Source organism: Danio aesculapii, chromosome 3, assembly GCF_903798145.1.
Source record: "Danio aesculapii chromosome 3, fDanAes4.1, whole genome shotgun sequence".
Lineage (NCBI taxonomy): Eukaryota > Metazoa > Chordata > Actinopteri > Cypriniformes > Danionidae > Danio > Danio aesculapii.
Window position 1 is genome coordinate 50,318,173 of NC_079437.1, and position 13,369 is coordinate 50,331,541.

General features: G+C 34.4%; 1 protein-coding gene across 1 annotated transcript in view; it reads right to left on the reverse strand.

Annotated features, from left to right (window-relative positions):
- LOC130221640 (potassium channel subfamily T member 2) overlaps positions 1 to 13,369 on the reverse strand; it is a 231,886-nt gene that overhangs the window by 39,689 nt on the left and 178,828 nt on the right. Inside the window, exons 16-17 of the mRNA XM_056454198.1 lie at positions 12,237 to 12,293; positions 5,792 to 5,944 (exon numbers count right to left, since the gene is read on the reverse strand). Coding sequence (XP_056310173.1) covers positions 5,792 to 5,944; positions 12,237 to 12,293 — 210 coding nt within the window. The remainder of the gene's footprint in view (positions 1 to 5,791; positions 5,945 to 12,236; positions 12,294 to 13,369) is intronic.

A 13,369-nucleotide genomic window follows, 5' to 3' on the forward strand; every position in this document is an offset into this window, starting at 1 on the left:
ACTCAGAGTCAGTTATTGTGGTAACTTACTCTGTGAACCTAACCTGGTCAGGAGCAGGTTTCATTCTCTAAATATTTATTCTTTATTCTCGGCCCCCCTTTTTTTAAAGATGAAGCGGTATTTCTTGCCTTAGCCTTACCTTTACGCCCACCTATTTTTATGTGCATTTTGGATAGGCATAAAAAAACACATGCGCATAACTGAGTAGGATAAACTTTTTATTCTATAAGAAAAGATGTGCATAAACTAAGATGGAAACACTTTTACTGAACAAATTCCAGTATGTGTATTAAAAAAGGTTTGTTATAAGAGATCATGTGATGATAAAAATGTGTGTGAATGGACAAACCAGCAGGCTGAGCACCCTGTAAAACATCTGAAATGTTGTTTTGATCATTCTAAAACGCCTTAACCATTTTAGTATTAATGTTATTATGTTATATTATTAATGACCTCCAGAGTGTCTGTAACATGTCAAGAGCGTCTGTTCTCCGCATCTCATGGCTTCACAAGCCACCATGTGTTCATTGTATGTCGGCATTGCCCTCTGAGGTAAAAGTCATTTATTAAATAAAGAAAAGATTCACACAGCTTCTTCTACTACAGTTAATTTTGTTTTTACTGTTGATATTTGGCACCAGTTAATCAGGAAGTGACGAAGTGACAATCTTGTTTGCTTTGACTAATTGGATGGAAACGCTGCTTTATTCGCACGTCTTTTATGCAATATTCCAGTTTTGCACATACATTTAATTCACATTTTTGGATAGAAACATCGCTATTGCCTACATTTCAGTCACACAAAGAACAAAGTCACATACAAGAATGGCTTGTCCTTTTTTAATAAATAATTAGCTTAAATTCACTGACCTTCGACAGGGACATGTACTGTAACTAGATTAATGGGATTATTATTCTTTCTAAAAACTATTGTTTAGTTCTGCTTACATTCTAAATGTCATATCAACCTCTATCACATGATCAATAATAAAGGCAGACACACAAGTGCACTTTTAAATCTATTAAAAACTCAATTTCAGAAATGTTATCTTAAACTGATGAATGTGTGTAAAAGTGGGAACCTTAAATTAAATATTTCCATTGAACATTGAGTTCAGGTTATATGCATTTTTGTTTTGTCAGATTTGTTGTAGAAACTATGCAGTAGCCTATTTAATGTAATTTAATGCAATTACATCTGAAATAGTTTCAAAATTACGGCCAATTCCCCACTTTTTCAAGTAAAAATTTTAAAAACGTCACACATTACATTACTTTTTTATTATACTTAAATATTTAAATATTCTAAATGTAAACTTATGCATTAACTTGGGCAGCTATGTTTTCCCACACCAACTGTCTCTGTTTCACTGATGCAGTGGTGTTGGTTTGTTTAATATATGGTCATATTTGCTATAACTTTGCGTGAGCACATCAAGTTCAGCTGGAGACAGAAATGCTGATCTCTTTTTTCAGACGTTGCCATGGTGACTCGTAATATCTGCGCTCCATTGATAACGTCTTTTTATAGTTGCAGTGTGTATGCTTAACTCTGAGTTGGTCTACTCTAAGTTGATTGACCCAACTTTGATCAGCTATTCTGAAACTCAATCTCTATTCTGAGTTTTAAATCTCTCGGTAAGTCAACTCAGAGTTCAAGTTCAAACTCCAAGTTGGTTGAACCTCCTTCTGAAACCGACCCCAGAAATTGAGTTTGAGACCTATGATTTAAAGGAATATTTAACCCAAAAACAAACAAAGAAACAAACAAAGAAACAAACAAACAAACAAACAAACAAACAAGCAAACAAAAAACTCCATAATTTACTCACTCTTAAGCCATCCTAAGTGTACATGACTTTTTTCTGCCAAACGAACATAGTTGGAGTACACTCAATTATTTATTTATTTTTTTGCTACTTGTTTAAACTAATTGTTTAAAATGAGCTGAAAAAACATAATTCATGATATTTTTAGGACAACTTCAATCAATATGTTCAATCCACTTACATTAGTAAAAACAATTAAGTTAAATTAATTGGTTTGTGTTGGATGAATGAATTGTGTGGAACCCAGCTTTTTTACAGTGTAGTTTAACACTTTATCCTGGCATTTTCATGATGTATAATGGTGTTGGATATAGGGGCTTTTATTTTGAAGCTTTCAAAAAGTGTATAAATCCATAGTCAAACCAACCCATACATGACCAAGGAGTTAACATGTATCTCAAGTCGTGGATTGATATGTTTTTTACACACAAATATTTCAATACATTTAAATTATAAACTCCAATCTTTGACTTGAAGCAGTGATTGAATGTATGGTATGTGCGACTGACCTATACAATGGTGGGTGTGATTTTGCCAAGTAGGATGCGATTCTGGATTACATCTATGTTGATCCTGGTACATAATTTCTGTTCGAAAATATAATCCAGGCCTGAAGCCAGCCTGGTAAAAAGGGGGGTTCTTTTTTCTTAAAATGTGCACGTTTTTGCAGTTATTAGCCTCATTTTCTATTTAATTATGGTGTTTAAATACTTTTTAAGCACTATTTTTTGTGGATTAGCTTGTCGGATGGTCATCAATGACATGTCAAAAACATTGCCTAAAGATTTAGAAAAAAATATAAGAATAATACTTATTTTTCAAAAACAAATGTATTACATCATATATCATTAGAGAAAAAGGATGCTGTTCAAGTTTTAAATGAAAAACTAGCCTTTTGTCATTTATCATGCGAACACAAACTGGCCAGCACATTCAACTTTTCTCAGTCACGCTGAAGCAACAGCCAAAAGAGGATTCCACTTGGTCTCAAAGTCTTCTTAGATGGTTATTTTCACAATTTATTATTGCATAGCAGTCAAAATAAGACAAATGAGCTCATGTATGGGACAAATTCTGGACCTTTGTTAGTGAGGGGTGGGTCTTTCGAACCACCGGAACCCCCCTGGCTATGGGCCTGTAATCCATACCTAATCCCACACCTAAAGCTAACTGTAAATTATTCCTAAAATCAGAGGGGATTAATATGTGGATAACAGTAATGTAGAAGCACATAACCCTAATGGTCAGCCTAAATATAACATAAACTGCAAACCTATCCCCTAAATCTAATTTTCTAATTGTAATGAAGTTACAGGATCAACATAGATGTGAAATCACATTAACCCATATATGATGTATAATACTCTACCTGACAAAAGTCTTGTCGTCGATCCCAGTTGTAAGAGCAATAAATATTAATGTCTCTTTCTTGATCATTTGGAAAAGTGGCAGAAGTTAGATTTTTTTTTTGATGAATCATCTGTTGAACTGCATCCCAATCATCACAAATATTTCAGAACACTCAATGAAACCCACATGGACCCAAGATTCTCAGTTTGGTGAAGGAAAAATCATGATTAGGGGTTACATTTAGTATGGGGGCTTGCAAGAGATCTGCAGAGCAAAGGACAACATCAACAGCCTGAGGTATATTAAGACATTTGTGCTGCCTATTATATTACAAACCACAGGAGAGGACAAATTCTTCAGCAGGATAAAGCTCCTTCTCATACTTCAGCCTCCACATCAAAGCTCCTTAAAGCAAAGAAGGTCAAGGTGCTCCAGGATTGGTCAGGCCAGTCACCAGACATGAACATTATTGAGCATATCTGGGATAAGATGAAGGAGGATGCATTGAAGATGAATCTAAAGAATCTTGATGAACTCTGGGAGTCCTGCAAGAACGCTTCCTTTGTCAATCCAGATGACTTTATTAATAAGTTATTTGAGTCATTGCAGAGATGTATTGATGCAGTCGTCCAAGCTCATGGGAGTCAAAGACAATATTAATTCTTTTCCACTGCACCATGACTTTATATTCTATACTGTACATTGTTAATTGACTGTTAATTGACAAGACTTTGGTCTAAGAAAAGTCAGACCTTACTGTCCTAATTAAATCATTAAAAATCAAGGCACAATCATATTTTATTTTGGTGAAATAAGCCTAATCTAGAGGCCTTTGCCTTTCATATAAGCCACTTCTGAAAGCAAATGGTCAACTAGAGGTTAAGTCATTATTTGTTGTTCCTAAAACTTGGATATAAGACAAGACTTTTGTCAGGTAGTGTACAGTACATGATGCAAGATGGATTTGTTATGGTGGTTCTGAAAACAGACCCATCTCATAGGAACCACTTTCCACAAAGTTTGTTTACCACAGAATTTGACAACAAAACCAGTTGGCTTGGCGTTACTGTATAATATTATACAGTATTATACAGTATATTACTCTTAAAACTCTTAAAACTATTAGCCCCCTGAATTATTAGGCCACCTGTTTATTTTTTCCCCAATTTCTGTTTAACGGAGAGAAGATTTTTTTCAACACATTTTTAAACATAATAGTTTTAATAACTCATTTCTTATAACTAATTTATTTTATCTTTGCCACGATGACAGTAAATAATATTTGACTAGATATTTTTCAAGACACTTCTATACAGCTTAAAGTGACATTTAAATGCTTAACTAGATTAATTAGGTTAACTAGGCACGTTAGGGTAATTAGGCAAGTTATTCTATAATGATGGTTTGTTCTGTAGAATACCGAAAAAAATATTGCGTAAAGTTGCTAATAATATTGACCTTAAAATGTTTTTTAAAAAATTAATAACTGCTTTTTTTCTAGCCGAAATAAAACAGATAAGACTTTCTCCAGAAGAAAAAATATTATCAGACATACTGTGAAAATTTCCTTGCTCTGTTAAACATATGGAAAATATTTTTAAAAATATTTATAAAAAACTATACATGTATCTACCCATCTTACATAATGTGTCATATGGGTCACTCGGTCTTGACGTCCCACGGAAAGTCAGTGATTAAAGTTTATCATTTTAAAAAATCAATCCACCTCATAAGACATGCGTTAACCCCCTGGTTGGTGGTAAATGGGTAAGTTTAACAACAGATGTATGCCCTTTTGGAAGCTTCAAAATAAAAGCCACTATCAACCACCATTAAGCAGCATGGAAAGGCATAAATTTCCATGCTAAAATAATAAAATTTCAAAAGTACTCCAACTCCATCTGACAGATAAAAAAAGTCATATGCCCCGAAGATGACTTGAATGTGAATAAATTATGGAGTAAATTCTTGGGCTGAACTTTTCCTTTAACCCTTCCTTTAAATGTGGACCTTTTTGCAGTTATTAGCCTCATTTTCTATTTAATGATGGGGTTTAAATACTTTTAAGCACTATTTTTGGTGGATTAGCTTGTCGGATGGTCATCAAAGACATGTTTGATGTACTAAAAACATTTCTTAAAGATTTAGAAGAAGAAAATATGAGAATAATACTTACATTTTCAAAAACAAATGTATTACATCCTATATCATTAGAAAAAAAGCATGCTGTTCAAGTTTTAAATGAAAAACTAGCCTATTGTCATTTATCATGCAAACACAAACTGGCAAAGGCTGAAGCAACAGCCAATAGAGGATTCCGCTTGGTCTCAAAGCCTTCTTAGATGGTTATTTTCACACTTTATTATGGCATGAGCTTGTGTGGAAATCTGGAACTGAACTATTCCTTTAACACTAACTTTAAGATATTCCTAAAATCATAAGGCAATGAAATAATTCTGACTGTAAAGCCTAAACCTGACATAAAATGTAAATGTGTTTCTCAAATCTGATTGGTTGATGTTGATCAAGGAGCACATGCATTATGTCAAATGAGGTTCTGCATGAGTGTTACTGACTTGGAAACAAAGAGATTCACTAGAGCAAAGACTTACTTTTTATGTGCATGAAAGGAGGCAAAGGTGAAACTCTTTCCCTGATATTCTCCAAAAAACTTGCTCTCTTCCAGTCGGATGTGGTGCACCTCATTGGCTGCGCAGCGCCGGTAGGTGCGCTGCCATTGGTCGACTGAGCTGGCACCACCTTCCCTGTGACAGACAGACAGACAGACAAACATGGAGAATCATTCATTTATTCATTCATTCATTCATTTATTCATTTTCCTTTGGCTTAGTCTCTGATTTATCACAGCGGAATGAACCGCAATTATTCCAGCATATGTTTTATGCACTGATGCCCTTCCAGCCAAAACCTAGTACTGGAAAGCAACCATACATACTCATTCACCCACACACACACATACACACACACTCATACACTACGGCCAATTCGGTTCATGCAATTCACCTATAGTGCATATCCCTATACAGGGGGGGGAACCTAGAGCACCCGGAGGAACCCCACGCGAAGAGAGAACATGCAAACTCCACACAGAAATGCCAACGGGGCCAGCTGGGACTCGAACCAGCAACCTTCTTGTTGTAAGGCGACAGTGCTTAACCACTGAGCGACTGTGCCACCACATGGAGAGTCTTTTGAAAATAATTTTCTTTGAAAGATTAAAGGGAGAGTTCATCCTAAAAATGAATGACTTTCAGAAGACTTCCGTTCGTCTTTGAAATACAAATGAGGATATTTTGAAAGGTGTCAGATTTCTGTCCATCCACTGAAAGTCCATTGCACCATTACTTTGAAGCTTCAAAAAGTTCATCATAAAAGTAATCTATATGAAACAAGCAGTTTCATACAAGTCCTTTGAGGAGACATGACAGCTTTATATGATGGACAGATTTATTTTAGGTATTTATTCACATATAAACAGGACCATTGTGTACTACCAATGGAGAGACAGAAATGTCTTAGTTTTCTTTAAAACTCTCATAGTTTTTTGGAAGATGAACACAAGTCTTTTGGAAGAGGGGGAGTAAATGCAAAATGATCACAGGACATTTTAAAACAGATAGTTACAGTTCTTGATTCTGATTGATTCCACATTCTAAGCTGTTGTAAAATACTCTACAAACATACTTCTTTTTTTAATTATTACTTAAAATATCCAAAACATTATATACATCAAATATTTTTAAATTTGACACCATATTTCATACAGACCATTAAGCATGTGCAATTGTTGGACAAACCGTCACCTTAGAATTATAAGGTTCTATCTGACATTTTTGTCAAAATTGTGTTATTCACATATTCCTTTTAAATGACAACTTATTTACATTGTGTTTTCATTTTTTTAAGTTGTTTACATTTTAAGACTTTTTATTTAAAAAACAAAAACAGTTTATCTACAAAGTCGAACTTGAGCTTGGCTCTAAGTTTTTTTTTTCTGTGAAAAAATCAGCATGCATAAGGACCAATCAGCTTTCTTTGTCATTTCGCCGGACTGCTCCATGAAGAGTGGGAAAGACCAGAAAGAATCACAAAATCAAACAAAGTTAGCTAAATAATGCTGCACCACACAAAATTGAGATGTGTGTAAATGTGGTGATTTAGAAGCATTTTTGACATTAGGATGAAATGTTCAATTTTACATTGTCGAAAAAGAAACGAATATTAAAAAAATGTATATATTAAATGTGAAATATTTTTAATTTGTGTATATATGGTAAGTGAAAAAATTGTCAGTGTTTATTACGCTCACTTGCTCATTGTCTGTTTTCTTTAAATTTAATATTAAGCCTTGAAGGGCAAATACTCATGGGGCATATAATTCAATAAACATAATTCAATAATTTATATAAAGCATACAATTCAATAAATATTAACATATTAATTAGATAAAATTAACATCTGCACTGGACAAAATATTTAGCACAGCCTTGTATGCTTAATTTGAACAAGAAAAAATTTTCATCCTAAAACATAAAATAAATGTTACAGAAAGCAAAAAATAAACTTTCTCAAGAATCATCAGATTGTTACAACACAAAATTATATATATATATATATATATATATATATATATATATATATATATATATATATATATATATATATATATATATATATATATATATATAATTTGTTTTGTATTTCTTTACAAGTAATGCTTCAATAAATGATCTGCCACATAGAACCTTATAATTCCAAGTGGAAAATGACTTTTCAGAATTAGAAGGCTCTATCTGCATTTTACAATTTACATTTAGAGTACATTTAGGGTCTCTGTCATGTTCATGTGTGAAAGAGAACTGTTACACACATATTGTTTGCTTTATGGACTGCAAAAACTTTGAAGCTCAATATCTCAAAATCATTCAGAACGCAGATAGAACCGTATAATTCCAAGGTGACAAAATGTAACTCTTTAGTTTAAAAGTCGGGTTATTTTACAAAATACCTGAATTTTGACAACAAATTATACGTTTACTTTCATACCAGATATTGTCATAATTAGTCATTCAATTGAACTTTTTTATAAAAATGTTTTTAAATAAATAAATATTATGTTTGTGTGTTTTTTTTGCCAGTTTTTGTACAGAGTAAAGTTTTCTCATTGTTAATATGCTGTTGTGTGCGTGTTTACTACATGTATTTTAGACACTATTTTTATTCATTCAACCCAGCCATTTTATATAAGCTGTAGATTGTTTGTACTACGTTTTATTTCATACATGCACTTTGCTAACCTTTCGTATTTTGGGTCTTGTATTAAAAATAGTTTGTGATCGTTGCCATTGTGATATAGCTGGACCAACGAAATCGAGCCACAGAGGTGAGTCACAGCTGCGGGTGGGGTTTTCGTGTAGGGGGCATGGTTTGCGCTTAACTGGTTTGTGAAAAAATCACGCGTACTGAGGCAAACAAACGGTTTATTTGCTTTGTTGTATTTTGTGAAACCTTGTTACTTAGATGAAATACACATAAATACATTAGACATAGCAATAAACCACGTGAAGCTGTGGTATATAATGAATTTAAAACAACTAAGAGGTTTTAGGCTTTCTCTTCCATGTGGCGGCTAACAATGCTCATTAGCTTGTTCAGGGCTGGCTCTGTACATTTGGAGGCCCTAAGCAGAATGATTTGGGGGCCCTACCTTGCTCTAAATAGTGGAGTATTGCCGACCCATAATGATTTTATTACTTATTAAATACAATCAATGAAACAGAAAAGTAAAGCCTGATTTCTTCTAATTAATAACTCTTTAAAAACTTAAATGACTTGGACATTTTAAAACAACACTGTTTTTGTCAACTAGCAGCTTCAAAAATATATCTTTAATAAAGAGACCAGAGATTCCTGCTTCCTTCTGGAGTGTTTAAAACATATTTTATTATTTGACAGATTGAAGATTCTAGGTTGTTTTTTTTTTTTGTTTTTTTTAATAAATTCCAAAAATAAAAACCCTGCAATGAAAGACATTGATCAATAATTAGCCAAAAGTGAAAATGCACTACTTAGTGATAAAATATAGATTCTGAACTCAAGAAAAACTCAAGAAAACAACAACAAAACAATTAACATTAATGCAAAGATTGGTATAAATAATTGATATAAATAATAAAACCAATAAGCAAAAAATATTAAGTAAATATGAAAAATATTCATACAAAACAAGAAGCAAAAAAAGAGAAGCAACAAATACTGTTAATGTTAATACTCAAACACAAACTATATTAGTCCCTTCAGCCTCCTTCCCTGTTCCTTACATTTGAGATGCAGGGTCCAGAGCTTATATTAAACTATGATGAATTCAATTAGGACAAAACTGTTATAAACATGTCTCAGGAAAAAATATCACCAGTGTGCAAAATATGTCAGTCAATAAAAACACTTCAATATTGCATTTCAGTTAAATACGTAGCGGTCATAAGCAGTTGGTGCACGTAGCTCCGTGTACCTCCACAGCCGCAGTAACAACGGCGCCAGAGGGAACATTTTGAAGTGGTGACATCTGTATGGTCCACCTCTTTCTTGTACGAATTTAGATGGTACTGTATGTATGTAGGTTTTTTTTTTTTTTCAATGAATTGAAAATCAAGAGTTCAAAACAAAAAAATTCCACAAAAACACACCTATGACCATTTCACTCTCAATAATGAGCCCAAAACACTCGCAAAGAATTTGTAAATATGCAAAAACTGGACTGGGCAACTGGGTTGGTGGTACCCATTTTTAAGAAAGGGGACTGGAGGGTGTGCTCCAGCTATAGGGGGATCACACTCCTCAGCCTCCCTGGGAAAGTCTATGCCAGGGTACTAGAGAGGAGGATCCGGCCGATGGTTGAACAAAGGATCCAGGAGAAACAATGCGATTTTTGTCCAGGCCGTGGTACACTGGACCAGCTCTATACCCTCCCCAGCGTGCTCGAGGGTTCATGGGAGTATGCCCAACCAGTCCACATGTGTTTTGTGGACTTGAAGAAGGCATTTGACCGTGTTCCTTGTGGTATTCTGTGGAGGGCGCTGTGGGAGTATGGGGTCAGAGGTGATCTGTTATGGGCCGTCTCGTCCCAGTTTAAACAGAGTAGGAGTCTGGTTCTCTTTGCCAACAATAAATCAGACTTGTTCCCAGTGCATGTTGGACTCTGGCAGGGCTGCCCTTTGATACCAATTCTGCTCATAATTTTATGGACAGAATTCCAAAGCGCAGCTTTGGGCTGGCGAGGGTCCGGTTTGGGGACCACAGGATTTCATCTCTGTTATTCGCAGATGATGTTGTTATGTTGGCTTCATCGAACATGGACCGTCAGCATGCACTGGGGCGGTTTGCTGCCGAGTGTGATGTCGCTGGGATGAGAATCAGCACCTCCAAGTCAGAGGATATGGTGCTCCACTGGAAAAAGGTGGTTTGCCATCTCCAGTTTGGAGGATAGTCCTTACCCCAGGTGGAGGAGTTCAAGTATTTTGGGGTTTTGTTCATGAGTGAGAGAAGGATGGAACGTGAGATTGACAGGCGAATTGGTGCAGCGGCAGCAGTAATAAGGTTGATGTATCGGTCCGTTGTAGTAAAGAAGGAGCTGAGCCGAAAGGCAAAGCTCTTGATTTACTGGTCAATCTACGTTCCTACTCTTACCTATGGTCATAAACTTTTTGTCATTTGCGAAACGACAAGATCTCGGATACAAGCGGTTGAAATGAGTTTCCTTCACAGGGTGGCAGGGCACAGCCTTATTGATAGAGTGAGGAGCTCTGTCACTATGAAGTAGAGCTGCTGTTCCTCCACATTGAGAGAAGTCAGCTGAGGTAGTTCGGGCATCTGTTTCGGATGCCCCCTGGACGCCTATCTAGGGAGGTGTTCCAAGCATGTCCCACCGGGAAGAGCCAGGACACGTTGGTGGGACTATGTCTCTCGGCTTACCTGAGAACGCCTCGGGATCCCCTCAGAGGAGCTTGAGGAAGTGTCTAGGAAGAGGGAAGAGGGAAGTCCCCCCCCCCCCCCAAAAAAAAAAAAATATATATATCCCCATGAAGCGCTGTTTTTTAGTAATTTAAAACATCCAAGGGGTTTTAGGCAAACCATTTGACATCATTGTCTAACAACATCCAATAGTTGTTAACTTCATTGTAATCCACTGACTTTTCAGGGCTTGTTGCTTACATATAATAATATAGTAATTACTACATTACATTTCAATATAAATAATAACTACATTAACACTCACTCCAATGTAAAAATAACCTTCTGTTTATTATAAATGTGTGGTATTTTTGTCATTTTCCGTGGAATGCTTAGGCTTTTAAAAGCCAGTCAGTTCTGACTGTGTTTTAATGTTATAAAATAAGTATTATGATATGAATAGTTTTGGTCCTTGATTCTGATTGGTTGAGCCATGTTCAAGGTTGTTATAAAATACTCTACAAACATACACCTGTGACTGTTACACTCTCGGTAGTGAGCCAAAAACACTCGCATAGACATTTTTATTTGTTTAGTTTTATTTTTGTGAAACCTTTTATAAAAGCAATTAGTCCTGTGAATATTTGGTTTAAGTTGAATTTCAAACAAGTAAGGGGATTTACTTATTCCATTCCTTGTCATGCTTAAGAATGCCCCTTCACTGTTTTAAATTCAGTGTAAACCACAGCTTCTTGGAGCTTCATGCTTTTTATACTACATAAAAGTGTGGAAAAATAATGACAGAATGTAATATTTTGGGTGAACTCGTCCTTTGAAATCTTTCAAGTGTTTTCACAGCTTGGGAAAACACTATATCTTGCAGATGGGCAGAGAAAATGTAAAGTGTCTGATATTTGTCTGACATCCATGTGCATGTAGAGGAGGTGAGAAGCAGAGGGAGTGGAGGAGTGCTAAGATGGAGGAGGTGAAGAAACAAGTACACAGATACATTCACAGTTTATGGGATCTTTGCCGCTGTGTGTATCGATGTGTATGCATCAATATTTTACAGTCATTGGCTCTGACCTGTTGAGAGGCTGGAAGGCTCCCGCTCGCTGTCTGAAGGCCTCTGAAGATGCTGTTCTGATAGAGAGAAAAAAAACAACAACAATTAAACTCATGCTGATGGGTCAGAGTATTAATATGTACTTCTTTTTTATCCATCATATGAACGAAAATTTACTACACTAAAACATGAATAGTGACATTAACATACATTTAAGATACTAAAAGAAAGTGTAAAGAAATAGAGAGATAAATTAACAGACCCAAAAAATATGTATACAGGCTACTTAACATAATGCATTTGTAAATTAGATTTAGGGTTAGGGTTAAAAATTAAAAAATGTAGTCAAAAATTCTCTTATCTGTCATCAAGAATGCTTTTGGTCATAATCATGGTTTGACAATGATAATTTACAGTTGATTAATCCTCCTTAAACATAGAAATAAAATAAAAAATTATAAACAAATTCCTAATAACTAATTTCTTTTGCCTTTGTTATGATAACAGTGCATTATATTATACTAGCTATTTTTTAAGTGAATTAGATTAACTAGGCAAGTGTGTAACAGTTACAGTGGTTTGTTCTGTACCCAATGAGATAAATAAGTGAACAAATAAATAAATAAATAAATAAATAAATGGACGAATGAATGAATGAATGAATAAGGGTGCTATTAACATTGAATCAAGCAGTTCTTATATTTTAAAATACATAAAATATTTTTGATTATTCCAGCCGAAATAATTATTTTCTTAAAAATAAAACTTTAAAAATGTGATGTTGAATTGAATAATGTTAAAAAATAATACAATAAATAAATTAAATAAAGAAATAAAGAAATAAATAAATAAATAAATATAAGGTCAAAATTATTAGAACCTTTAAAATATATTTTTTTCGATAGTCTACAGAACAAACCATCATTATACAATAACTTGCCTGATTACCCTAACCTGCCTAGTTAACCTAATTAACCTAGTAAAGCCTTTAAATGTCACTTTAAGCTGTATAGAAGTGTCTTGAAAAATATCTAGTCAAATATTATTTACTGTCATCATGGCAAAGATAAAATAAATCAGCTATTAGAAATGAGTTAATAAAACTATTATGATTAGAAATGTGTTGAAATTTTTTTTCTCTCTGTTAAACAGA